At 49.5% G+C, this 26,850-nt stretch overlaps 7 protein-coding genes across 7 annotated transcripts; 3 read left to right on the top strand and 4 right to left on the bottom strand.

The window, feature by feature from the left end:
• Positions 1-227: 227 nt before the first annotated feature.
• On the bottom strand, positions 228-1,555 carry PENARI_c010G09262 (TauD/TfdA family dioxygenase; the record flags this gene model as incomplete). Its single annotated transcript, XM_022632365.1, has 3 exons — positions 228-888; positions 939-1,204; positions 1,256-1,555. The coding sequence occupies 3 exons, from the start codon at positions 1,553-1,555 to the stop codon at positions 228-230; spliced, it is 1,227 nt and encodes a 408-aa protein (XP_022488032.1).
• An 823-nt stretch (positions 1,556-2,378) lies between these two features.
• On the bottom strand, positions 2,379-3,633 carry PENARI_c010G07818 (formate/nitrite transporter family protein; the record flags this gene model as incomplete). Its single annotated transcript, XM_022632309.1, has 4 exons — positions 2,379-2,542; positions 2,741-3,097; positions 3,168-3,288; positions 3,355-3,633. The coding sequence occupies 4 exons, from the start codon at positions 3,631-3,633 to the stop codon at positions 2,379-2,381; spliced, it is 921 nt and encodes a 306-aa protein (XP_022487905.1).
• A 2,005-nt stretch (positions 3,634-5,638) lies between these two features.
• Positions 5,639-7,275, top strand: PENARI_c010G00109 (putative MFS transporter; the record flags this gene model as incomplete). Its single annotated transcript, XM_022632090.1, has 2 exons — positions 5,639-6,270; positions 6,327-7,275. 2 exons carry the CDS (start codon positions 5,639-5,641, stop codon positions 7,273-7,275), a joined length of 1,581 nt encoding a protein of 526 aa, XP_022487780.1.
• A 1,218-nt stretch (positions 7,276-8,493) lies between these two features.
• On the top strand, positions 8,494-20,786 carry PENARI_c010G01376 (uncharacterized protein; the record flags this gene model as incomplete). The annotated part of the gene is made up of 7 exons (XM_022632126.1): positions 8,494-9,463; positions 9,521-12,602; positions 12,668-12,888; positions 12,939-15,159; positions 15,224-15,915; positions 15,972-17,774; positions 17,869-20,786. 7 exons carry the CDS (start codon positions 8,494-8,496, stop codon positions 20,784-20,786), a joined length of 11,907 nt encoding a protein of 3,968 aa, XP_022487888.1.
• Positions 20,787-22,076: 1,290 nt separating this feature from the next.
• Positions 22,077-23,064, top strand: PENARI_c010G07323 (zinc-binding alcohol dehydrogenase family protein; the record flags this gene model as incomplete). Its single annotated transcript, XM_022632293.1, has 2 exons — positions 22,077-22,474; positions 22,530-23,064. The coding sequence occupies 2 exons, from the start codon at positions 22,077-22,079 to the stop codon at positions 23,062-23,064; spliced, it is 933 nt and encodes a 310-aa protein (XP_022487717.1).
• Positions 23,065-23,378: 314 nt separating this feature from the next.
• On the bottom strand, positions 23,379-24,081 carry PENARI_c010G00675 (uncharacterized protein; the record flags this gene model as incomplete). The annotated part of the gene is made up of 3 exons (XM_022632109.1): positions 23,379-23,876; positions 23,929-23,970; positions 24,028-24,081. The coding sequence occupies 3 exons, from the start codon at positions 24,079-24,081 to the stop codon at positions 23,379-23,381; spliced, it is 594 nt and encodes a 197-aa protein (XP_022487760.1).
• A 506-nt stretch (positions 24,082-24,587) lies between these two features.
• Positions 24,588-26,431, bottom strand: PENARI_c010G12031 (DUF1479 domain-containing protein; the record flags this gene model as incomplete). The annotated part of the gene is made up of 8 exons (XM_022632443.1): positions 24,588-24,800; positions 24,855-24,961; positions 25,014-25,259; positions 25,314-25,449; positions 25,502-25,659; positions 25,711-25,825; positions 25,875-26,072; positions 26,123-26,431. The coding sequence occupies 8 exons, from the start codon at positions 26,429-26,431 to the stop codon at positions 24,588-24,590; spliced, it is 1,482 nt and encodes a 493-aa protein (XP_022487805.1).
• Between the last annotated feature and the right edge of the window lie 419 nt (positions 26,432-26,850).

The raw sequence follows: 26,850 nt of genomic DNA on the forward strand, positions 1-26,850 counted from the left end.
ACACCAACCCCAGCGTCGACGCAATTGTTTTCGCCCTACTTTGGCCTGACTTGACCTCTTTTCTGTGCATTTTCGAGTGCCTCGGTTTACGGATGTTTATATATAAGTGGGAGTCTGAAAGGACTTATGGGCTAGGACTATATGCAACTTCATTTTGTGTTCGACCATTATGGAGCGGAAGAGCTATCGCATAGTAACATATACTATAACAAATACACAAATAGCCCTCACTCCGCATCCAAAGGACAAACAGGAGGCGTATCATTAACCTGAATCCCACCCCGTTTCTTCTCTAACGAATCATGATAAGGAAGTTTCCAACCACCCTCAGACTCAGGCGCAGCCAACCAAAGCCTCATCAAATGACGACGCCGAGCTGGCCGACCCTGCTCATCAACAGCGCCAGGAGGATGATCCGTATAAGCAGTTCTCGCATGGAAGACCTGGGCATTACTCAAGAACTGAATATCACCAGGCGCAAGAATCATATGCAAAGAAAGCTCCGCACAGACCTTCTCAAAGACCTCCAGTGCGTACTTCTGCTCATCAGATAGCGGAGGAATGCGCGCGTCAGGACCAGAGTTGAATCGTGCGAGTGAGGTCACGTTCATAGGGTCGAATTTGGCGTAGACGCGGGGGTTGCTGCTGCGGTCGTTTTCGAGGTAGAAGATACTACCCCGAATCCATGGTTCTTCGCCTTCGGATACTTCGCCTTTGCGGTCGAAGTACCAGTTCGGTTCGCACATTGTTTGGGCTACATCTGGGTAGCGTTCTTGTAAGACGTTGAAGACGTGGTGGGTGGATGAAATGTCGGATTCGCCGCCAGACATTGATTTTGCTACGCAGAGGAGGCCGACGAAGTCCGCTCCGTCTGTGTGGAAGTATTGCCTGAGGGATCGTTAGATTTTGGAACTGTGGTGTTACTCGGACTGTCATACCGAGCATTGGTTCGATAGATGCGGACTCTATCGGTTTTGGTGGGATCTTCTCCGAGATCCTTGACGTGTCCCAGGACATGGCCTCGTCCATTCTGGCTGACAAAGTAACCTAGGTATGTGCCCAGGCCCATATACGCTGTCGCGCACTTTTGGAGATCCCATTCTTGGACCGGAAGACCTCGGAAAAGGAAGAACCCCTTGCCATCAATGAGATCTCTTCGAAGCTCTTCCATTCGGTTGGATAACTTTGGGAGGTGGAAGTTCGCCTGGACAAGGTCAATACTAGTTTTGTCCGCGATGTCTGTAGTCAATCATACCCTTGAAATGCCAGTTAAAGGAGCTCCGCTCTTGATAAAGTCTTCAGTGGCATTGCTTATCTCTTCGATCTCTTCGGCTGTGAATGTATGCGTCCATAACTCGGGGTTGTTGCGATAGTCCTCAGCCTTCCACAATGTGGGTCCCGTTTGGAATTTGGGGAAGTCGGCGTAGGGGCGGACTTGTGAATAGATAGGAGGGTGTTGTCCAGATGTTTTGTATCCATCTGGAAAGACAGATAACTTGACTGGCTTCGGTGTAGGCTGTGGGAAAGCACTTGAATCCACGAGACCCGGAGCCATGATGATAGGGATGTGATACTAGTTAAACACAAAGAAGACTGTTGTTAGGGGAATATGTATCCTCGTGGCTTAGACAGTTAATTTAAATTCTCCGAAGGAGAGGATTTCGATCCTTATATATCAGCAACTCGGCATTTCTCTAGATGTCGTAGGGTTGTAGTTTCTCGGCTCGTCGTGTCGATCGGCCGTGGCCGCCGCCGGTCGCTGTTGATGGGCGAATAACCTCACACACGCATAGTAATTCCTTTTTGGTGTGACTGGGGATACAGAGACATTTTTTCTTGGTAATATCGCGTCATATCAACTTGAAATATAGGATCTGGCCCGTGTTATGCTTCAGTGAAACGACACTCAGTGACGGCTTGTCGTCACGGCTGGTCGGCTGCTACCCCGACATATGGCAGAGAAGGTATTGCGCAACAAGTTGCCATATACTCGCAAGCACAAGCGACTCATATCACTCGCGAGTGTTGTTCGGCGGAAATTGAGTGTTCAGGGGTGAAATGTTTGTTTGGGGATCAACCCATGACCTCCCGAATTTCATCCAACACCGTTAGAAACCACAATACCCATCCAACACACTTAGTCACCGATGCGAATTGCCCAATATCAGATGTGTGTTGCTAAAGATTACATCTAGTCGCAACTATGCTCTGGGTCTTTTGGATTGTTAAATTAGCCACGACTTCGGCATTCACACAAATTGGGCAATTACAAGATCTCAAAAAGCCGAGCGATCGCGATTATATTAAGTTGTCATAAGTATTAAGACATATTGCAATGCAAATTTACCGTCCAACTCCATTTCAGCGACTGAATGTCTCTACGCATTTGTGCGCGTTTCATGATCAATGACACCAGCCGAAGCCTCAATATCGGTCTCCTTCAGCGTCGCCTGCTCCGACTGAAGCGGGCTATCAAAATGCTTCTTGCCATACAAAGGCAAAGAATTCAAGTCAAGCAGGTACATATACCAATAGTAAGTACCTATTATCCCAGTCAGTCCGAATCCAAACAGCTCCAGCATAGCTCCGAAACCCGCAACCTCCAAAAGCCGTACAGGGACGTGCGCGATACCCACGTCAACAAAGTACCCAGAACGGCTTTAGAAGCTGGACCCGAAACCCGAGCCGTTTGTGGAGATTTGACATATTCTAGAAGAAAAAGAAGAAGAGTATGACTTACCACAAAATACACCGCCACCAACGATATTCCCTAGAAGGGTTGGAATAATGCCCTTCCAGATGTATAGACCCACACTAATATCCGGCGCTCCGACCCAGATCGCCATCGGGATGAATGTCATATTGGCAACAACGTGGTCGAAACCCAGAGAAACGAATGCGAATGTGGGCCACCAGATGCCAATCACTTTTGATGCTAGGTCGCGGCCTTGCAGGCTGAAAAAGCATGCTAGACATACTAGCCAGTTGCATCCGATGCCACGCAAGAAGATCATGTGGAATTCGGGCGTTACTTGCTTTTTGGTCGCGAACGAGATTACTGCTGATTTGAATGGTTCTGCTGAAAATACGTTGCCGTCTAGGTTGTTCGATCCTATTGTTAGCCACGCCGATATGAAACGCGACAGCAGGGCAGATTCGACACTTACATCCGAAGATGATGGCCACGATGAATAGGGATCCGGCTAGGTTTCCGAGGAATGTTACTACCCAGTGGATCAACATCTTTGTCCACGGTAGGCGTCTGTGGAGTGCGGCTGTTGTGGTAAACTGGAATACGCATGTTAGCCACAGCATAATTCGGTCATTGAGTATGTCACCCCAGCTATATCATACCATGAAAGAGCCCGTGCAGAGCTCTGCGCCTGTCAACAAGATCATGCACAAGCCATAGGGGAAGACCATTGCGCTGATAGTTCGCATCAAACCCGGGGCATTGGTCTGGAACCATGGTGTAGCATTCGTGCTAATTACAGTCCCGCATGCAAAGGCAAGCAAAGCGCCCGCAGAGACTGCGCTCATGAACACCTTGTCTAATCGCATGTTTCCCTTGAGGACTCCGGCATTTGAGACCATCTCGGTCACCTCCCGAGGGGAGAAAGCGTCGAATGTCATTGTGTATGCGACCCACTCGGCTGTGGAAGAGAGAAAAGGTATTGATTTCACTGGCAGTTACTAAGTAAATAGAGATGGACTAACATCCAAGGCATGGTTATATATCTATTCATCAGCTCGAGTATAAGGCTTATCTTTCCAAGCTTCCGTGACCATTGCCGGCATAAGGGTTAGAACAACTCCGCATTATTGAACTACAGGCAATTATTTGAAGATAAAGCTGTGGATAACGATAACGCATTGGCGATCATGTTCTTTTTGTTGACATTTGTCGAGTCACAGTTCATGCGGTTATCAGAATCAGGGTCTTGGCAAGATAAGGATCCATGTCAAGTTCACACATCTCCGCGGGAGTACAACACCGAGTATTGTTCTATAATCTTAATATTAAGCCACTATGGCTGCCACAGCCACCTGTTGGCAATGTCCAATCACCGCCTAAGTTAGTTATAATGACTGAGTAGTTGAACATGACTGCCAAGTTTTGACGTAAAATGTAGCAATCCAACAGTCTAAACCAACAAACCCCCCCCACCCCCCACCCAAAAAAGTCACAATTCCTAGCAGTAACATTATTTTTCTCCATATTCAACGTATTGGGTTGAACACCAATTTTCCAAACACTTATTACCAACCGAAACAATGCCCAAAGACAACGTCACCATTATTAAGTAACCCCAAAACTCAGTATAAAAAGCAAAAAGCAACATCAAACAACTTACCTAGAGAATTCAATAACTTCGTGAACATGAGCCCGGAAGAACTCTAAGAATTGCTTGAATAAGAACAGTTTGTATCCTCAGGCTTGCTAGGCGAATCAAGCGGAACAATTGACCACGGAAGGTCAGCCGAATTGTGTTTACCCGGGCGCATAACAGGCCCTTTCCGGGGTAAGTAAGAATGAGAAGGCTAATGCAAATGAATAGCGGCCGTTGGATAGTCAGCATTCTCGAGCTTAGGCATCACAATCGTTACGATCTTATGCAGGAAAACGGGGGATTCTACGCCAATATGGAATTCGCGCAGATACGTCGAGTCGTCGCCTATTGTAGGAGGCATTATGGCGCAAGAGCAGAGGGCTATGGTGATCAGAATATTAAGAGTTACCGGTCACTTCAGGATTGGGTCATGATTCGCTGAAAGAGTGATTTCTGGAGTAACGTCTGCTCGAGATTGAGTCTTTTGGTTCGGAGTTAGGAATTGGGATATCAAACATGAACTGGTTCCTTCAATTTTTGAGCTTGTTTTGGGTGATGGGGAATTTTGAAGTTTGCATTGTTTTGTCTAGGTAACAGCTGTCAATTATAGGCTGTAGACTATACTTCTCGTATAAGCGAGGTTATTCGGAGTGGGAGAAATTGGCGTGGGGTGAAACGTGCCTGAGGCTGTCAGATCTCGGGTTCGTCGGTCAACTTGATCGTGTCTTCCATCTTTGTTCGCTGGATAGTATGTTCTAAGTCAATACCCAAGACGCTTGGACTATCGCGGCTGACAGAACCAAGACTAGTCACCGACGGCAAATGAAGTAGGGCATGTGATGGATATATATCTGGGCTGACACCCTTACTCGGGGCATAAGTCGGCACGTTGTGCGCCACCACGATCAGATACGGCTCTAACAAAGGCCGACCCCAGTGATCGGTCTCTTCAGTACCCGAGTCGTGAGAGAAAGAAAGCAAAATGGGCACCCCCACGACCCCGAGTTTCGGTTTGCCTCGGCAATGGCCGAAGGGAAAAGACACCCGTGTCCCCCGCATTTTCGGAAAGGAGGGAGATTGTAAACGATTGGTCTGGAGCAAACAACCTAGTCGACATGTGGCAAAGCTCACTCGCTATGAGCTTTGACTATTGTGGGGTGATCTCGATTTGACTTTTTGTGGCGGACGCGGAGACGTGGGGGAACACGGGGAAGCAGGAATAGATGACGAGGGCGTGGGGTGGGATGCCCTATATATCCCTTGCAGCTGGCCAAGAAGGATTACCCATTCACACGTCGCCCTTCACAATGGACAACACCATGTCCAAACCAGACGTTATCCACAATGAGACCGCCGAGCAGCAGAAGGGTGACAAGGCCGTGGACAACAGCGGTATCGAGCGTGTCCACATGACCGAGGAGGACAGCAAGCGCATTTGTCGAAAGACCGATAAGACTATTCTTGTTGTGCTTGTCTGGGTGTACTTCCTACAGATCCTCGACAAGACAGTCCTGGGCTACGGTGCGACTTTCGGTTTACAGGCGGATACGGGCTTGAAGGGCAATCAATACTCTCTCGTTGGATCCATTGGCCCCATTGCACAGCTGGCCTGGCAACCATTCTCGTCATATCTTATTGTTAAGGTCCCCCATAAGATCTTGATGCCGTCTCTGTGTCTTGGGTGGGGTATTGCGCAGACATGCATGGCTGCGTGCCACAACTTCAATGAACTTATGGCTGCTCGCTTCTTCCTTGGTCTGTTTGAAGCTGGATGTCTGCCTCTGTTTGGCGTTATTACCAGTCAATGGTATCGTCGTGCTGAGCAGCCGATCAGGATCGCTGCATGGTACAGTACCAATGGTCTGGCTACTATCATTGCTGCTGCTTTGTCGTACGGATTGGCACAAATCAAGTCAGATGTGTTGAAGGCGTGGCAAATGTAAGTTCCCCCTTTCCCCCGTGAGAGGGATAGTTCCTCATTCTAACTGTGGTTAGCATCTTCCTAGTCGTCGGCCTCATTACCGTCATCTCCGCCCCAATCGTCTACTGGCGCCTCGACAATGACATCGCAACTGCTCGCTTCCTAAACGAGAAAGAGAAAGCCCAGGGAGTGGAGCGTCTGAGGGCCAACCAAACTGGAGCAGGCAACACGGAATTCAAGCTGGGTCACGTCTACGAGGCCTGCCTCGAGCCTAAGACCTACCTATGGATCGCCATGGCCTTGCTCCTCAACATCGGCGCCAGCGTGACCAACATCTTCGGACCTCTCATTCTGAGTGGACTCGGTTACGACAAGTACAGAACTACCCTTCTTACCATGCCATTCGGCGCACTGCAATTCATCATCATCCTGCTGGCAAGTTATCTCGCCCAAAGAGCCCGCGTGAAGAGTGCTATTCTCGCGGGCTTCATGGTCCCAACGATAGCCGGCCTCGCAATCTTGTTCGCAGTTCCCAGAACCAAATCAGTGCAGGGCGAGTTGTTGGCCGGCTACTACCTGCTTGCATTCTTATTCGGTGGCAACCCCCTAATCGTGACATGGATCATCGGCAATACTGCAGGAACAACCAAGAAGTCTGTTATAATGAGTTTGTACAATGCCTCCAGTTCCGCAGGGAACATCATTGGTCCTTTATTGTTCAACGCGAAGGACAAACCCGCCTATACCCCGGGACTGCGCGCGTGCCTGGGAATTTTCAGTGCCCTAACTGCGATTGTCCTCATCCAGTGGGCTAACCTGTGGTTTCTCAACAAACAACAAGCACGCCGCCGTGTCCGAAATGGCAAGAAGGCTGAGATTGTTGACCACTCCATGCAAAACCATTACCATGGGATGGAGGAGGGTAACCAGGAAGAGGCTGGTCAGGAGACGGTCCAGGTTGGAGATAATGCCTTCCAGGATCTGACCGACCGTCAAAATGATGAATTTGTATATATCTATTAAGACCGACTTGAATAGCTCGCGCTCAGCCAGAGATGTGGCGGCGAATAATGAATGATACTCCTTGAAGCGCTTTAACAATCACGTCCCGATCACGCCTGTCAGCCACTGCTATTTAGGCAAAATTGCATGCACGAGTAACATAACGACATTAAGATACAGCCACGGAGAATTTAATTTATGATACTCCAGGGTTGTTCTATGCGATGTTGTAACGCGTTGACAAAGCAAACAAGCCAAACATGACCAGGGGTCAAATCTTACCAACACCTTGGCCAACGCTAGGCACTTTGATGCGGAACCAGAGTTCCAATCTAGGCAGGTTATAACTGATCATGATATGCATATGCATATGTCAGATGTTTTCTACAGACACTAGGATTTATAGTCTGTTGCCCTTTTTTGGGATCGACCTGCAATGGTGGGTCATGTGTCTCCTCCAAGATATCAAAGTGAGATCGGCTCGAATCTCGGCCATGTCTTGTACCGATCGTGAGACATTGGATGAAAGTTTGCCGGGCTTTAGCTATCATAATATTGGCAGCAAAGGCCCCAAAATTGCTGATGTCGCACGTGGTGGCCAACATACGAAACCAAACCAGGGGACCACCAAGGAACAAGGGATTATGCAACGCATTGCAATCCGGCCTGGGATATCTCCGAGTCTAAAATATGATGCTAGGAGGGTTGGACGTCAATACTACGATCTAGTGCCACCTCCAGGCACGAGCAGTCGGACTCGGAGTCGGTCTTGAGATTCAAACCGAGTCAAAAGCCGGAAACGCCACAGGTTCTACAGCCTGTTTCGCAGTCGTCAATTCTAATTTGTCCACTATATGTCAATAGTTCGTTTACAACACGAGGCAGGGACAGCCCAATCCACATGGCGGAAACATGGTGGACCCCCTTGTTCGAATCGTGATTTGTTTCGTTTCATACCACAAACCCAGCAAGGTACTCGGAGTCGGAACCAGCTGAATGATACTGACAGGATGATGCGAGAATCAATGCCCGAATATGTCACAATCCGACCACCATAGCGAGCATCGGAACCTTGATATGTACCGCTGCCCGTCCCTGGAGCTGGAGGGAGAATGTTGCGGAGCATTACTTGTCCCGATTGTCCATGATTCATAGTCTCTAGACTTTTCTTTGCATACTGACAGTCGCACAATTGGTCGTACCAGCCTGTGAAGAAGTCAGTCAAACCCTGCCAACACAATGACGGGTGATCGTGAACAAACTGGGGAGCCAATTGCCATTGTGGGAAGCGCCTGTCGCTTTCCTGGTGATGCAACAACACCATCGAAGCTGTGGGATCTGCTCAAGGACCCCCGTGACGTCTTGACTGAGATTCCGGAAAGGCGATTTAGCACCAAGGCCTTTTACCACCCTGATGGTCTGCACCATGGCACGACGAACGTCCGACACTCCTACCTCTTGTCCGACGACCACCGGCTGTTCGACGCCCAGTTCTTTGGAACGAAGCCAGTCGAAGCGAACTCGATTGATCCGCAGCAGAGGTTGCTGCTGGAGACGGTCTATGAGGGCTTGGAAGCTGCCGGTATCCCTATGGAGGGTCTCCAGGGATCCAACACCGCGGTTTATGTTGGACTGATGACAAACGACTATGCCGATATGCTAGGACGAGATGTCCAGAACTTTCCTACATACTTTGCCTCCGGAACTGCGCGCAGTATCCTGTCCAACCGAATCTCTTACTTCTTTGACTGGCGCGGCCCGTCCATGACCATCGACACAGCCTGCTCTTCTAGCTTGATTGCACTACACCAGGCCGTGCAAAGCCTGAGAAGTGGCGAGAGCAATGTCGCAATTGCCGCCGGAACCAATCTCCTCCTTGGACCTGAGCAGTACATTGCAGAGAGCAAGTTGAAGATGCTTTCTCCAACAGGGCGCTCGCGAATGTGGGACAAGGATGCTAATGGATACGCTCGTGGTGACGGTATCGCTGCCGTCATTCTCAAGCCATTGAGTGCTGCTCTGGCTGATGGTGATCACATCGAGTGTATCGTCCGGGAAACAGGTGCCAACCAAGATGGTCGCACGAAAGGAATCACCATGCCGAACCCTGTGGCTCAGGCGGATCTCATTCGGACGACATATGCTCGAGCTGGACTCGATCTTTCTAAACCCAGTGACCGACCGCAATACTTCGAAGCTCACGGAACCGGTATGTTTTGACGTATCTGGAAATAATCTCGTGGGGAATATTGCTAACAAGAGATAGGTACCCCTGCCGGTGACCCAGTCGAGGCCGAGGCCATCAGCACTGCTTTCTTCGGAAAGACCGCTAATTACCACCGGAAGAGTAGCCACGAAGACCCCTTGTATGTTGGATCTATCAAGACTGTCATCGGACACACCGAAGGTACAGCTGGCTTGGCGGCCGTTCTCAAGGCATCACTAGCATTGCAACATGCAGTGATCCCGCCAAACCTCTTGCTCAACGAGTTGAGTGCAACAGTGCGACCCTTCTACAATGACCTAGAGATTGCCCAGGCTGCCAAGCAATGGCCTAAACTCCCAGATAATACTCTCCGTCGTGCTAGTGTTAACAGTTTCGGCTTCGGCGGTGCAAATGCGCATGCCATTTTGGAAGAGTACAACCCGCGATTGATTGGATGTACCTCGAGTGAGGCCAAAACAGGAATTGTGTCCCCGTTCAATTTTTCTGCATCTTCTGAGAAATCGCTTCTCGGAAATGTGGCTGCATACTCGGCATATATCAAGAGTCACCCTGATATCAATTTGCGCGACCTCTCATGGACTCTGAACTGCCGCCGGTCCACATTGCCGGTGCGGCTCGCGGTCTCTGCATCGAACACCGAAGGCCTTGTTGCAAAACTAGATGATGCAGTGCAATCATCCACTGGTATTACACCAGCCACCCAGACAGCAACTATCCGTGAGCCGAAGATTCTTGGTGTGTTTACGGGTCAAGGTGCACAATGGGCTCGAATGGGCGCGGAGCTGCTTGAGAGTTCATCAATGGCACGGGAATGTCTTGCTCGTCTTGATCGCTCCCTACAGGAATTGCCCGTAGAGCATCGCCCAGAGTGGTCCTTGAGTGAAGAGCTTCTCAAAGACAAGAATTCTTCCCAAATTGGTCTGGCGACATTCTCACAGCCCCTGTGTACCGCTGTTCAGATTGTCCTAGTCCAACTTCTCCACGCCGCTAATATTAAGTTCAAGACTGTTGTCGGCCACTCATCTGGTGAAATTGCTGCAGCATACGTTGCAGGTTATCTCAATGAAGAGGATGCTATTCGGATTGCTTACTACCGCGGATGGTCCCTTCAGTATGCGAACGACAAGGAAGGACCGAAGGGTGCTATGATGGCTGCGGGTACATCCTTCGATGATGCCAAGGAGCTTTGCGAGATGCCCTCGCTAGAAGGTCGAATCTGCGTAGCGGCCAGCAACTCCGCCGCCAGTGTCACGCTCTCTGGCGATGCAGATGCGATTGACGAGGCCCAGGAAATTCTCGAAGACGAGAAGAAGTTTGCGCGCCTTTTGAAGGTCGATAAGGCATACCACTCTCACCACATGCTATCCTGTGCAGCACCCTACATTGCAGCAATCCGCAAGTGTGGCATAACTATTCAGTCTCGGCCCAGTGGCAGCCCTACATGGATCTCCAGTGTATATGGCGAGAATATCGACGACGTCCACGACAATCTTGCTGACACTTACTGGAGCAATAACATGGTCAATCCTGTTCTATTTTCCCAGGCAGTAACCTATGCCGTTGGTGCCGCCGGCCCATTTGACATGGCATTGGAGGTTGGACCTCACCCAGCGCTGAAGGGGCCCGCAATGCAAACTATCCAAGAAGTGTCTGGTCAATCATTACCCTACACGGGAACCTTGAACCGTGGCAAGAATGACCGGGAAGCCTTCGCATCCGCTCTTGGCGCCTTGTGGCTATCACTAGGAGAGAGCGTCGTGGACTTTGCCGGCTTCGAGAGCAAGGCCACACGGAACACTGAACAACCGGCATTGATCAAAGGACTTCCATCGTACTCGTGGGATCACGACCGAGTTTACTGGCACGAGTCTCGGTCTTCCATTGCTTTCCGCACTGAGAGTGAACTTTTCCATTCTCTGCTTGGTGTTAAATGCCCAGACGGAACCGACAAAGAGCTGCGCTGGCGCAACTACCTTCATCCCCGTGAAGTCTCTTGGCTGGCTCATCACCAAGTTCAGGGACAGATGGTGTTCCCTGCGGCCGGGTATATCTCAGCGGCAGTTGAGGCAGTCGCTCAGAAGTATGGTCTGCAGTCCGTGAAGCTGATCGACTTCCATGATGTGATCATTGGCCAAGCCTTGGTCCTCGAGGAGAATGGTGGAGTCGAGACCATTTTCAGACTCTCCATCGAGGAGGTCCGGAGTGATTCAGTGTCGGCGTCTTTTGCTTGTCATTCCAGCGCTAACAAGGGATCATCCAATATGTCCCTGCATGCATCTGCCTCACTGCAAATTATATTGGGCGATCCAAAAGATGATACTCTCCCCCCTCGACCGGAAACCCATGGAATCTTCCTCGAGTTGGAAGCTGACCGTTTCTACAACACAGTTTCTGAACTTGGGTTTGGCTATACGGGTCCCTTCCAGGCCCTCTCCGGCTTAAGCAGGAAGATGGACGAGGCCACAGGTCTCATTGCTGTCCCAGAAGTTGATGAACATGAGAGACCATTGATCATTCACCCGGGCTCACTCGACGGTGCCATCCAGTCGATCATGTTGGCTTATTGTTTCCCAGGAGACGGTCGTCTACGCACCCTCTACCTGCCTACTCGAATTGACAGGCTTCGTCTGAACCCTTCTGCTTGTGCTGCCCTCGCCGCGCCTGGGGCAACTATGCCGTTCTACTCCACAGTCACGGATGCCCGGTTTGCTGAGCTCTCTGGTGATGTTGATATTTTCTCCACAGACGGAGAACATACCTTGGTTCAACTTGAAGGGTTGCATACTACTCCGCTCAGTCCGTTGACACCTGCCAACGACGTTCCCTTCTTCACGGAGGTGATTTGGGATGTCGATGGGCCGACCGGCACCAAGGCCACTACAGAAGTGACACCGCAAGACCATATCCTGGGATTGGATCTTGAGCGCATCGCTCACTTCTACTTCAAGAAGATTTATAGTTCGATTTCCCGGTCGGAACGTGCGAAGGCCGCCTGGAACCATGTCCATCTTTTGTCTTATGCCCAGCATTGCATCTCTTCTGTTGCTTCTGGAAAGCACAAGATTGCAAAGGCCGAATGGGCTAACGATACATTAGATGATATCACTCCAATTTTGGACCGGTGGGGTCCCCTCTGCTAGCTTGTGAGCAAGCGCCAAAAGCTGCAACATATTAACCAACTTATAGTAACGCTGAGAGCATCGATGTCAAGGCTCTCTCTGCAATTGGCGAGAATCTACCTGCTATCATTCGCGGTGAGAAGAACCTGCTTGAAATTCTTATGCAAGATAACATGCTTGGTAGTTTCTATGCCAAAACTCTTGGAATTGATTTTTACCTTGGAGAAATTGCCCGCATGTCTAGTCAGATCAGCCACCGATATCCCCACCTGAACGTCCTAGAGATTGGTAAGTTTCTGTTCATGTCTGCGACCTTACTATGTACTGATAATTTGCAGGCGCTGGCGCTGGCGCCGCCACCGAGAGAGTTCTGCCTGCAATGGGCTCGGCGTTCACCTCCTACACATACTCTGATATTCTGGACAGCCAGTTCGATGATGTCCGTGAGAAATTCTCGGAGTACCAATCCAGGATGGCATTCAAGGTTCTGGACATTGAACAGGATATTATCGAACAGGGGTACGAAGCGGAATGCTTCGACCTGGTGATTGCTCCCTTGGCCCTTTACGCCACGAAGAATCTCGAGGCTACCCTCTCAAACGTTCGTAGGCTTATCAAGCCCGGTGGTTACCTGATCATGTTGGAGATCACAAACCCCGATGTTATGCGCTTCGGCCTCATTCTTGGTGGCCTACCTGGTTGGTGGCGGGGCCACGAGGACGGAAGAACACTATCCCCTTGTGTCAGTGAGAGCAAATGGGATCAGCTAATGCAAAAGGCAAAGTTCTCCGGATTGGAAGCTCTCGCGCCATCTTCCTCGACCTCCCTTCTGCCCTTCTCCGCCATGGCTACCCAGGCCGTCGACGGCCGCATCAACTACCTCCGTGACCCCTTGGCCCATATCCACCAACCACTCGGTGTTGACTCGTTGACAATTATTGGAGGGAAGACCCCATTGACTGCAGCCATGGCCGTTGACATCAAGACCGCAGTTAGTCGCCATTACGGCAACATCCATACTGCCAATTCCTTGAGCGATATTGTCTCCGCAGACCTGCCGGTTATGGGAACCGTCATCAGTTTGATCGAGCTTGATGAGCCGGTTCTCAAGAACATAACGCCCGAGAACCTTAACTCATTCCAGGAACTGTTCAAACGGAGCAAGAATGTACTCTGGCTGGGCCATGGAGCTCAAGGCGATAACCCGTACGGCAACATGTTCACTGGTGTTCAACGTACACTGCTCATGGAGATGACCCACCTCCACGTTCACTTCCTCAACCTTCATTCCTTGCGTGAAGCGGATGCAAAAACCATCGCAACAAAGCTCCTCCATCTAGAGGCTGCCGAAATTTGGGATCAGAGTGGCCAACTTGATGGAATTCTCTGGTCCAATGAGCGAGAAATCGCACTCCAAAACGGAAAGTTCCTGGTTCCTCGTTTCCGTCTCAACTCTTGCCGAAATGACAGATACAATTCTTCCAGGCGGCTCATAATTAAAGACGTTGAACGTGCCAAGTCCACTGTGACTATCCAGCAATCTGAAATGGGATATCAAATCGAAGAGAAGGATATTACATCTTCGCTATCTTTCCCCGATGGCGTCGAAATTCATGTTACACATTCTTTGCTTCGAGCTGTCCGCATCACCGAGACAGAGAGTCTGTTCTTGGTTGTTGGAAACAACGCTCGGACTAAGGAGCGAGTGGTTGCTCTGTCGCATACTTTGGAGTCTCCACTTCATGTGCCGCATAGTCTAGCAGTGCGTTGCGGAGATTCTCAAGAGCAAGCCATTAGTTCAATGCTCACCATCTATCTGCATTTCCTGTCTCTCTCCATGCTGCGGAAGCTTCAACCTGGCACGGCGTTGGCGGTTTTGGATCCCGACTACTCTCTGTCTCCAGTCATGACAAAGCATGCGAACGAAAGGGGCGTACAGCTGGTTCTTCTGACCACGAAGCAAGGTCCTTGCTCCTGGCCATGGATCCAAGTCCACCCGAACACCACCAGACGTGAACTGATCACCAAACTTCCTCGGAATATCGCCAGACTTGTCACAGTGGGGGGCAATGATGATGTGCTTTCGGTTCTCAAAGGGTGCCTACCGGCCATCTATCCGTTTGAGAATGAGACAACCCTTACTACGACTTCCTGCCAATCGCAACTCACTTCTGACATGGGTCAGTTGTCCATGCAGCTTCAGAATGTCTGGATGAGAGTGCAGTATGACTTGATGCCGGTGAACCTGCACAGGTTCGCATCTTTCAGTCTACAAGACCTCATTCGCACAAAAGAACCTCTGGCCGAGCAGTCCCTAATTGCCTGGGGTGAATCCAAGCTTGCTGTTCAAGTCCGCCCAGCCACCAGACAGGTGAAGTTCTCCAAGGACAAGACTTACTGGCTCGTTGGACTTACGGGTGGACTTGGTCTGTCTCTGTGTCAGTGGATGGCCAGACAGGGTGCACGGTATATCGCACTCTCAAGTCGTAACCCCAAGGTTGATGACCAGTGGTTGAAGAGGATGGCTACGGCCAGTTGCACTGTTCGTGTCTTTTCAAAGTAAGTTATTTTCTCTATGTCGGCTTTTCCTTCCTCGTGTCAGGAATGGACTGACAGCATTCAGTGACATCACAAACCGTGAATCTGTCCAGTCAACCTACCGCCAGATATGTGATAGCATGCCTCCAATCGCTGGTGTTGCACAAGGTGCTATGGTTCTCCAGGATACGATGTTCATTGACCTGGATCTTCCTCGCCTGGGCAAGGTCCTTCGCCCCAAGGTTGACGGTAGTATCCTGCTCGACGAGCTATTCCCAGAAAACACTTTGGACTTCATGGTCTTCTTCTCATCAATGGCTGCGATGACAGGAAACCCCGGACAGGTGGCGTATAACGCTGCCAACATGTTTATGGCAAGTTTAGCTGCACAACGCCGAAAGCGTGGCTTGGCAGGACATGCAATCAACATCGGTGCCATTGTCGGTAACGGGTATGTTACCCGAGAATTGAACATGGGCCAACAGTCATATCTGTACCGAGTTGGACATTCTTGGATGTCCGAGCAAGACTTCCACGAGGTATTTGCCGAGGGTGTTTTATCCTGCTTGGATCGTGTGGGTGCCGCCGAGTTGTGCTCTGGCCTTAGAATCGATGATGATGAGTCTAAGAGTTGGGTTTCCAACCCCATGTTCCAGCATTTGGTCTCCAAGTCGAGCAGCCTTGTTGTCTCTGACAAGAAGGGCAAATCTGGGATGTTGATCAAGACACGCCTGTTTGAGGCGACATCCATGCAGGAAGTGATGGAAATCTTGATAGGTACTGTGATCCGGAACTTGCTGCAATAAATTGAGAACTAACAGTATTCCGTGTAGACGGCTTTGTTTTGAAGCTCCAGTCCTCTCTTCAAGCTGATCCGTCTACTCCCATGTTAGACATGAGTCCAGATGAACTTGGTGTTGACTCTTTGGTCGCCGTTGACCTTCGCTCATGGTTCCTCAAGGAATTGGGAGTAGACATGCCGGTGCTGAAGATCTTCAATGCGGCATCGATTCGAGAGCTGCTTGCCACAGCTGCCGAGGTCCTTCCGGGGACATTGATTCCTAATCTCACCAACGGTGATCAGCCCCCTAAAGTTCCAGCGCACCAGCTCGCTCCTGTAGTGCCAGCCGCAAACATCACTACTGATATTTCCGAGGATGTCCGAACGCCAGATACAAACGAGACCCTCGAAGCCTTCAAGTTCGCAATTCCGGACACAGCAAACACGTATAGTGGCAGCTCAGCAGCTTCTTTGAATACCAGTGACTCCAATTCTGAAGATAATGCAGACACTTCTTCGTCAATTTCCACTGATGACAGTGAGATGGTGTCCCCAAGTCGCGAAATTCAAAGGACGGCCTCAATGTCTTATGGACAGTCACGGTTTTGGTTTCTGGGCCATTTAGTCAAGGATAAGACTGCTTTCAATATCACACCGACATTCGAATTGACTGGTCGGTTGAAGGTCAATGACTTTGCTAGAGCCATTGAGGCTGCTGGTCAGCATCACGAAGCCTTGCGTACATTCTTCTTCACTGATGACAAGCAAAACCATATGCAAGGTGTTTGGGCAAAGTCCAACTTGCGCTTGGAACAATTTGCAATTTCCAAAAAAAAGGAAGTCGAAGACGCCTCGAAGCAGATGAAGGCACATGAGTTTGACCTTGCCAGCGGTGAAATTATGCGTGTCCAGCTCCTTTCACTCAGCCCAGAAAAGCACTGGATGATCTTCGGTTTCCATCATATCAACATGGATGGGATCAGTTTTGAGGTGTTTTGGTCTGATGTTGAGAAGGCTTATCAGGGTATACCTCTTTCCCAGGACGGTATTCAATACCCCGATTTCACCATGAGGCAAATCCGCGAATATGAAGAGGGAGACTGGGCAGGTGAGCTGGCTTACTGGCGAGCACAGTATGTTGAAATCCCGCCAGCGATCCCTCTGCTCCCGTTCGCCCTTCAATCCGTCCGCCCCAAGGTTGCCCGGTTTGGATCGCATACTGCTCAAATGCGTCTTGATGCCAATACTTCCGAAGCGATTGAACGGTGCTGCCGAATGTTCAAGTCCACGCCTTTTCATTTCCATCTGGCGGTCTGGCAGATTCTACTCTTGCGCTTCTTTGATTCAGACGATATTTGTATTGGTCTGGGTGATGGAAACCGCACCGAGGCCGACATTCTGCGAAGTGTTGGATTGTTCTTGAACCTCCTTCCTGTTAAATTCTCCCAGCACCCAGGTCAATCCTTCGGAGAATCTCTGAAAGACGTTCGGAACATCACACAGGGCGCATTTGCGCATTCGCGTGTGCCATTTGATCTGATTCTGACGGAACTTGACGTTCCGCGATCCGCCTCCCACAATCCTCTTTGCCAGGCCATGTTCAACTACCGTCCTAAAATTGAGCAGTCCAGGAGTTTCTGCGGATGCCTTGCTGATGGTGCACTTTTGGGCGGTGGTGAGACTTCATTTGATCTCAGTCTGGATGTTGCCAATGTGGGCGCAGGCGAGACCCTCATTCACCTGTCTGTCCAGGAAATTCTCTATAGTATGGATCACGCTGAAATTCTACTTCGGTCTTACTCCAATCTGGTTCAATCTTTTCTGCAGAACCCAGCTACCCGAGTGACTTGGCCAGGTTTGTATTCGAAGGATGATGTTGAGGAAGCAGTGACTCTTGGACGAGGCAAGTCACATCACCCCTTCTGTGTACTTATCTAACCGTCTTACAGGACCCGAGCTTCGAGAGGAATGGCCGACCACTATTGTTCACCGCTTGGATGAGATGGTTAATCTCTATCCCAACCGCATCGCTTTGAAGAATCATGATGGAACTTCAATCACATACACCCAGGTCAAGCGTCGCGTCGATATGATTGCCAACGAGCTACTTAGCAACGGAGTGAGTCCTGGCACCCGTGTCGGGGTTCTCCAGGCTCCAAGCGCAGACTGGATTTGCTCTCTTATAGCCATTCTCCGTGTCGGTGGCGTCTACATTCCACTTGACAAGAAGGTAGGAATGGAAAGATTGGCAATGATCATGAAAGAAACCAATGCCCCCGTTGTTCTGCTTGATACCGCAACCATATCAGACTATGGCCTCTTGTACACAAAGGCCGAGCCGATTGATGTGCGTAACCTGCGCGAGTTTACTGCAACCTCTGTCTCCAATATGGCAGCACCAGATGATACCGCAGTCATCATGTATACCAGTGGATCCACCGGGATCCCCAAGGGTCTTATGATCTCCCATTCGGCATACATCCATCATGTCCAAGCATCTAGTGCAAAGTGGAATGTCAGGCAAGGAGACGAGACTATCCTGCATCAGTCATCCTACGCATGGGATGCGTCTCTGTGGCAGATCATGGTCTCGCTCTGCAATGGGGCAACACTCGTGATCGCATCCAGCCACGCAAGAGGTGATCCCGTTGCTCTCACCGAACTTATCGCTTCCGAAGATGTGACTCTCACCCTTGCAACTCCGACGGAATATCTCGCTTGGATGCAACACGGTCACTCCAACTTGACTAACTCCTGCTTGAGAACCGCTATCTGTGGAGGTGAATTTGTGTCAAGTGGCCTGATCGAGGAGTTCAAAGCGCTACAACAACCTGGACTGACGTTGATCAATGGCTACGGGCCGGCGGAGATTGCCATCGCCTGTTCTGGTACCCACATTCCATTGGATTCGACCGCTGCTTCTTCTGTGCAAGCCCTCTTTACATTGCCAAACTACTCCGTCTACATTGTTGACCAAAGCTTCAACCCTGTGCCGGTTGGAGTCCCTGGTGAAGTGGTTATTGGGGGCGCTGGAGTCGCCCAGGGCTACCTCGATAACGTGAAGACAAATGACCGCTTTGCACTTGATCGATATGCAAGCCCCTTTTTCAAGGAAAAACACTGGACAACAATCCATCGAAGTGGAGATCGCGGCAAGCTCACCCGGAGCGGTGGATTGGTACTCCTGGGGCGCATGGATGGTGATAATCAAATCAAGCTGAGAGGCATGCGGATCAACGTCGAGGAGATCGAGAAGGCAATTGTCAATTCTTCCGCCGGAGTTATTGCCCAGGCTGTGGTATCTGTCCGTTCCGATGCCGGGCACAGCTCGGATAAATTTCTCGTTGCCTTTGCTGTGATGACAGCTGCAGATAAGGCCGAAAACGCACTCAGATTCCTCAAGCGCCTTGCCCGGGAGCTACCTTTGCCACAGCATATGCGACCAGCTGCTCTAATCCCCATCGAGACTATTCCTCAGAATACCTCCGGCAAAACCGACCGCGCCGCGGTCAGCTTACTCCCCATTCCATCTATGGCATCCCAACATGTAAATGATGACACTCTCAAGGAATCTGAGCAGTCACTGCGCCAGCTTTGGAAACAGGCTCTTCCACGAGAGCTTGCCAGCTATCATTCAATTGAGGCCAAGTCAGACTTCTTTCATGTCGGTGGAACTTCGCTCGCCCTTGTTGATCTCCAAGCTCTGATAAAAGAACGCCTGGGGCTATCCATGGCTCTGCACCAACTTTTTGAGTCAAGCACACTCCGAGGCATGGCTGCAACCATTGAAGATTTGTCCTACCCCGGACAAGAGTTGGAAGTTGATTGGAAAACTGAAGTTGAGATTGATTCCAGTCTTGCTTTGTCTCTGAGCGGTGGGGCTACCCACATTATTCCCTCTGGTGTTAGAGTCGTGGTGCTTACCGGGGCTACTGGTTTCCTTGGCAAGGAGCTCCTCCGGTTGCTCTTGAATGACACCGACGTTGTCTCTATCCATTGTCTGGCTGTCAGAAAAGAATCCTCCGAGCTCCCAGAGATCTTCTCCCACCCGAAGGTTCATCTGCACAAGGGCAATTTGGGAGCTTCTCGGCTGGGACTCTCAAATTCTGATTCCAGCTCAATCTTTTCTTGTGCAGACATCGTGATTCACAATGGTGCCGATGTCTCATTCATGAAAAGCTACCAGACCCTCAAACTGATAAACGTGGCATCCACCAAGGAACTTGTCAAACTCGCCTTGCCTCGGCGTATTCCTTTCCACTTTGTCTCCACAGCCGGTGTCGCTCGTCTTGCTGGACAGGAGAGCTTCGGGGAATTGTCTGTGGCATCGTTCCCACCTCCATCAACCCCGAACGATGGGTACATTGCCGCGAAATGGGTGAGTGAGGTATATCTGGAGAACATCCAAAGACAATTCGGTCTTCCTGTGTGGATTCATCGTCCATCTAGCATCACTGGTGCCGATGCACCAGAGCTTGACCTGATGGGCAATGTCATTCAATACATCAAGGAAACCGGCAAAGTGCCGGACTCGAGCTCATGGTCTGGGGTCTTTGATCTCATATCTGTCGAATCTGTTGCGAGTCAACTTCTCGAGGCCGTGCACGAATCCAGTCTCAGTCATTCACAGGCAGTCAAATATTTGTATGAGTCTGGTGAGATGCAACTTGGACAGGAGGACATTATGCCCTTGATGGAATTGGGAACTGGCCAAGAGTTCCAGACTGTTACTATAGAAGAGTGGGTGACCTATGCCGAGCAAGCAGGAATGAGTCGATTGCTGGCAGCGTATCTCCGCACAGCATCGGATGGACAAGTGCTTCTTCCTAAATTGGTGAAAAGCACAGATGTTACTGGAAGTCATTGAAGAGGGTCCCCGGAATGATATGGCCAATTGAGCTATTGTCAAACACAAGAATGACAAAGGAAAGCAAGGATGTAATACTTCGAAGGCTATATAGAACCGAATTGAAGACGAATATAACTTGGATTCCAAATAGCTATCAATATGCCCTACGTACACATATCCAATACGAAGTGGTCCTTCCTTTCCAGATAACGCCAAATATCAAATTCTGTATCTTTTGCCATGAACGAGAGCATGTGGAGTCCATGGCCATAGTTCTGTATGATGCAACCCAAGTTGTTCTCCATGTTAGGTCTCTAGAATTATTTGGATATAATGGCGAGATATCTATGCGTAAGACGATGGGAGCCTATGACAAGGCCTCTACAAGATGATGGCAGACTGCCAGCCAAAATATCACGGCTCTAACACGTAGGACTTAGCAATATTTTCCTTGGCACCGCCTAAACGCCATCACCTGCAACTCAAGGTGGCTGGTTAAGAAAAAGCTTACTGGCTCGGAGTAATGAGTTCGACCGTGCTGACGGTTGCAACAGACAAGCATGGAGTCCAATTCCTCCGCACTGATTCCAGGATTATGATACCCTGACATCAATTGTTTTAGTCTCACCCAGCGGTCTACGTCTCATCTAGAGCATTCGATTACCAGATTTGCTTTTAGTCTGCAGTCTGTGCTGGTCATATTTGCGATTTCACGAATGGCTAAAAAGGTATGGGCAACAATTATAGTGAAAGCCCTTTTATGCCGCCGTTGGGTTGGCAAATCAAATCTCTGGTAGGCCGACGTTGCGAAGTACAAGCAATAAACTTGTTTTCACAATGGTAAGACCCTGCAACAACCACTGCGTCAGGTGTTTCCCTTTTGAATTAGACGAGCTAGATGTTGTATCTTGCATTGCCAAGCTTTGTCGTGTAAACATATCACAGGTTCGGCCAGACTGGAAGACGCTGCTCTCAACAAAGTGCATGCCCAGAAAAATGTCCGACTGATCACCTATATTTATAGTTCCCGGGAGTTTGTTTGCCATGCCCCGATCTATATAATTCGGTCCCCCAGATTGGAGGGCACCTTGGATCAGACATCCTCCCTTCAACTTCATGTATCGTTTATATCGCCAACCTTCATCTACTATGGCAATCCAATCGAACTTGCCCTCTACTCAGACGGGTATCATTCAACATGAAGGGGGACTGCTTCAAATCACTCCGGGTCTGCCTCTTGCAGAACTTGGGCCCCACCAAATGCTCGTGAAGACGGCTTCTGTTGCCTTGAATCCCTGTGATTTCAAAATGCCGTTGAGGTTTCCCACTCCAGGTCTCTGGGATGGCTGTGATTATGCTGGCACAGTAGTTGCGCTTGGTGTTGAGGCAGCAGCACAAGGCCGATTCAAGCTCGGCGATAGAGCTTTTGGGGCTGTTCAGGGATCAAACCTCTCAGATGCAATGTCTGGAGCCTACTGCGAGTATATTCGGACCGAGCCTGATCTTGCCTTTCATGTTCCAAGAGAAATGACACTCGAGAATGCGCCATCCATTTCTGGTACGGCAATCGCAACTCTCGGCGTTGCCCTGTTTTGGTCACTTCAAATCCCTGGAACTTTGGACACTCCAGCAGCCAAATCCGAAGATGTTCTGGTATATGGTGGCAGTAGCACTATTGGTCTTCTCGCCATCCAGATGGTCAAACTGTGAGCTTAAACCCTACAATATATATCTGGATAACCGTTGACATTATTTGTTTAGATGTGGCCACCGAGTCATTACCACTTGTTCCCCTCGCAACTTCGACCTGGTAAAATCCTATGGGGCAGATCTAGTATTTGATTATAGCTCTCCAACATGTGCGGAGTATATCCGAGCAGCTACCAAGAGTACCCTGCGCTATGTGCTCGACCCATTTGCGGAAGCAAAGACTCTGCGGTTGTGTCATGCAGCCATTGGTCGTACAGGTGGCCGGTACTGTGCTCTGGAACAGTATCAGGAGAGCCTTTGCTCACGCAAGACAATCAAGCACGAACTTGTCATGGGAGGTGCTATTTCTGGACGAGGTGTGGAGCTTCCAGACCCGTATGGCATTCCACCCCGACCTGAGATTGGAGTATGGGCTCGGTCCTGGTATCGAACGGTCCAGGGTCTCATTGATCAGGGAAGAATCAAACCCTGCCCATTTGAAACCATTCCTGGTGGATTTGAGGGTATTTTGAATGGGTTGGACATGCTCCGGAATGGAAAGGTTTCGGGGAAGAAACTTGTTGTGCCAATGGTACAGGAGAAGTAGTATAGCTCTTAGTGTCAGTGAAGTAGCGGAGTTAGGAATCTAAATATCTGAGGGCTCTTTGACTATTCTACATGCACATATCTAATGTCAAGCCCCAGCATCAGAGGTTCTGACCGTCAACCAACCCTCAGCCGTTATGCTTCAGATTCAAGAGAAGATTCGACAGAGTTATTTTAGAAGGCTCAGCGATGAAAAATCACCAAACACCGAGAAATTGAGATTATTTTCCGGGCAAGAAACTTCTCTTCGCGTTCCATGATCTAGTCTATGCGGCTACCTATTTCCAATAGCAACCAAGCTTCATACAGTCAAGTCTAATTCTCCAAGTGATAGACCATCCTAGCAATGACCTTGTCATTGCCCTTAGTGGTGCTGATGTTCCTGGTAAGATACTTGCTCCCCTCAATCTCCTCAAACCCCCAAATCACCTCAGCATCCCAACCCTTCGTGGAATTCTTTGCTAGTTCCTGAATCACTTCTTTGTTGATACTGAACTTCTCCAACTTTTCACGGATGACGTCCTCCAATATCCCAGAAGTGTTGATAAACTGCAAGCGCATCGTCAGGTCTCCGAAAATCGGCAGCGAAAGCTCCTGTGGGGTCCCATCAACAGGATACGTTCCTTCGCTGTCGAAATTCCCGGGGCTCACGACCTGTTTCAAGCGAAGCCTTGTAACTGGCTCGCTGGCGTCAGTCAGTCCTGGGCTGCCATCTGTTTCTCCTCCTGAGCTTGCATTGGACTTGGTTTGCCAGAGTTGTAATGACAATCGGGCATGTTTCAAGGCCTTGCGAACAATCCAAGGGACGCCTTGCTATTTTCTTGTGAGCGCTCAGCGGCCAGATCCCTTATACGGTGGAACTTACCAAAGCAAAGACATCCTCTGGATCAGTTGAGTACTTCCGGTTCTAAATATGATAGTCAATGCATGTTCTTTTAACATTTAAGTACTCCAGAGATCTTACCAGTATCCAAGTTCCGGTGATGTCGGGAAGATTCTTAGACTCAAGGGCAGACATAATTTCGTATCAAGTTCCAAGTTCTGAACAAATGCTGCGAGGGTATGTTCTACTGTGTTGGATAAATAGCTTTGCTTGTTAGACAGAAACGATCCTTTTAAGAGCGTTTGGCCTGGTAAATTAAATGCTGCGCACATGACATCCGAATTCAAATTGGACTCGGACTCGGTGTCGGAACTATGCAGGGCAACTTGGTGTTTCGGTTTTCACCAAATCAATTTCTGTCCAGATGTATAATCAGCTATAAGTCAGTCTACGTGTCCTCTAGGACTGATTGTTGTTAAATGGGCGGTCCGTGATAATACAGTATGTCGTTGGTCCGTTGGTGGCCCTATTTAGAAACAACATAGCAAAGAACCATCGTTATCAAGAGGACCCTGGCAAGATAGATGCATGGCCTGAAAATACTAACTGTGATTCATTGAATCAATTTAACTTGGTGCCACAACTGATTGAAAAGAAATACATTTGTGCTGCATACGCCCATAATCCAAATTTACAGCCGCTTAGTGGCCCAAAAGTTTGTTGATCTCTTGCACGAGCTCGTCGTTCTTCCCGTTGGCTTTGATAGGATCCAGACCCATAGCTACTCTGCCAGCTTCAGACTGGATGTCTCCAACCTGTGCTCTGTCAGAGAACTGGGACTCGCCAAGACCACCGGGGAAGTCTGGTGGGGGAACACCCTTCAAGAAAGCATCGCGTTGCTGAGCGACATATTGCTATGTGATGTTAGCGCCAATTTTGTATACGCTTGATTTGGATCATAATCATACCGCGTTGCTAGGGGTCAGCGGGACGGATGGAATATAGAACACACAAGCATCGTTCTTTCCTGTGTTCACAGTCTCCGTACCGTGAATTGTATCGGCACTCCAGAAGACTATAAAAGAAAGTTAGCATGGCTCGCTATATTCAATCAGCAATAGTCATACCGGTGTCACCTGGCTCAACAGTAGGGTACGGGATCATAGTTTCGCTGAGGTTGAGATGGGGATGGTGGTCAGGGGTATGCTCTTGGGCAGTTCCCGGGTTGGCACCATGCAGATAAATTTCGCCCTCTTCATCATCAAGGGAAAACTTCCATCCATCCAAGGAACCCTTGCGAGTAGGTTTGAAGAAGGGTCGAAGCATCCAGTAGGCAGTGCTGGGCTGCAGGATGGGATGGACCACAAGAGTACCTGGCATTACGAGCAATTAGCATTGGGCTAGCCTTATATGTAACAGCGACTTACCTTCCTGGGGTCCATGGCGAGACAGTCCGAGCCAGCTCTGGAAGGCTCGGAAGACAGAGCAACCTCCTGGTGCTTCATACATGTTCATGTTGGCGTCAAGACGGCCAGTCAGATCCCATGGGTTATACTCCCGCCACTGTCTTGATATTAGTTGACTATACTCGCAAAGTAATATGGCATACACATACCTTTCCTTGGAAGATCTTGCGGTAGACATGGTTGTAAGAGTTGTCTTCCCATCTCTCAACACCTCCACCATCAACGTGAGGTGGAAGCCCAAAGTGTTTATCACCAGGTGGACGGATTTGGACACGGTCACAATAGGTGAGCGGGACCGAGAGATCAACTAGTTCCGTCAGTGAAGTCCGGTACGTGTTCTCATTGCAGAGTGTCTTACTCTTCTGGTCTGCGTCGGCACGATAGAGTTGATTCATCCACGACTGCGTGGCGAGCATATTTGGGTGCGATCTCGCCTTGACTTGTGAAGGACTCCAGTAGGATTCGTAAATAACCTGAATCAAGTCACTATGAGTTCAGAAAGAACTGACAAAAACATATTACCTTCTTCTCCGTTTCAGAAGGGAAGCCTTTGAAAGCATGCCCATCAAAATATTGACGAACATCGGAGAGGAGGTCTTCAGCGACGCCTTTTGGCACAACTCCTCTGATGACGGCAACACCGGTGCGTCGAATGGCTTCAATATCGGCCGGAGCTACATTACCCGCTTGAATATCGGAAAAGTTTAGTTGAGGAATGATCTGACTTTATTAGTATGTAGTTTTCAATCAGGAATATGTGACGAACGTACAGCCTCTCGCTTGGTAGCGACTTCTTCAGTCCGGACTTTCAGACTCTCAACTAGATCGTCCCAAGACTTCTGAATCTCCTCTTCGAATCCCACAGTCAAGCTTCGCTTCAGGTCACGAAATCGATCGGGCAGTGGCGCGCTCTTCCTACCAGAGAAAGTTGAGAATACTGAGGAAATATCGCCCTCCTGTTTGTCCTTGCGAGTGAATGGTGCGTCAGTTGCGACAAGTCGCTTGGCTGTTTTCCCCGTGCATTTACCGGCGCGAAAGGTAGGACATTTGAGACACTTCGGTGAAACAAGTCTGTTCATTTTGAGAGTCTTGAGCACCTTGTTATGATTGATCAATTCGCACAGCTTAGCAACCCTGACATCTTGACTCTACCTTGAACTTATATAGCCTCTTTCTGAAATATTTCGGTGTAGAATCCGGTTGCCGCAAACGATTGACAGCCAGATTTGGTAACTCTCCGCAACAGCGGCCGATCCCAGTAAAGTAGGTTACCGGTACTCCGTAGAGTTGACTTGGATGCGGAGCAGCTTCGAGCAGGGCCCCGCGGGGAAATCTCAATCCTGGAGCGTAGGTCATAGACCGGTGAGGTTCACCAAAGATATGAATGGTCCTAGCAAGCGAGGTCGGAAGCAGTACCATTTACAGCTCTTAGACTATAAATGTGCATATATAAGCTTCATTTCATACCTAAATTCGGCGGCGTGGCCGGAAACCCCAA

The sequence above is a fragment of the Penicillium arizonense genome, assembly GCF_001773325.1.
Source record: "Penicillium arizonense strain CBS 141311 chromosome Unknown PENARI_contig010, whole genome shotgun sequence".
NCBI classification, from domain to species: Eukaryota; Fungi; Ascomycota; class Eurotiomycetes; order Eurotiales; family Aspergillaceae; genus Penicillium; species Penicillium arizonense.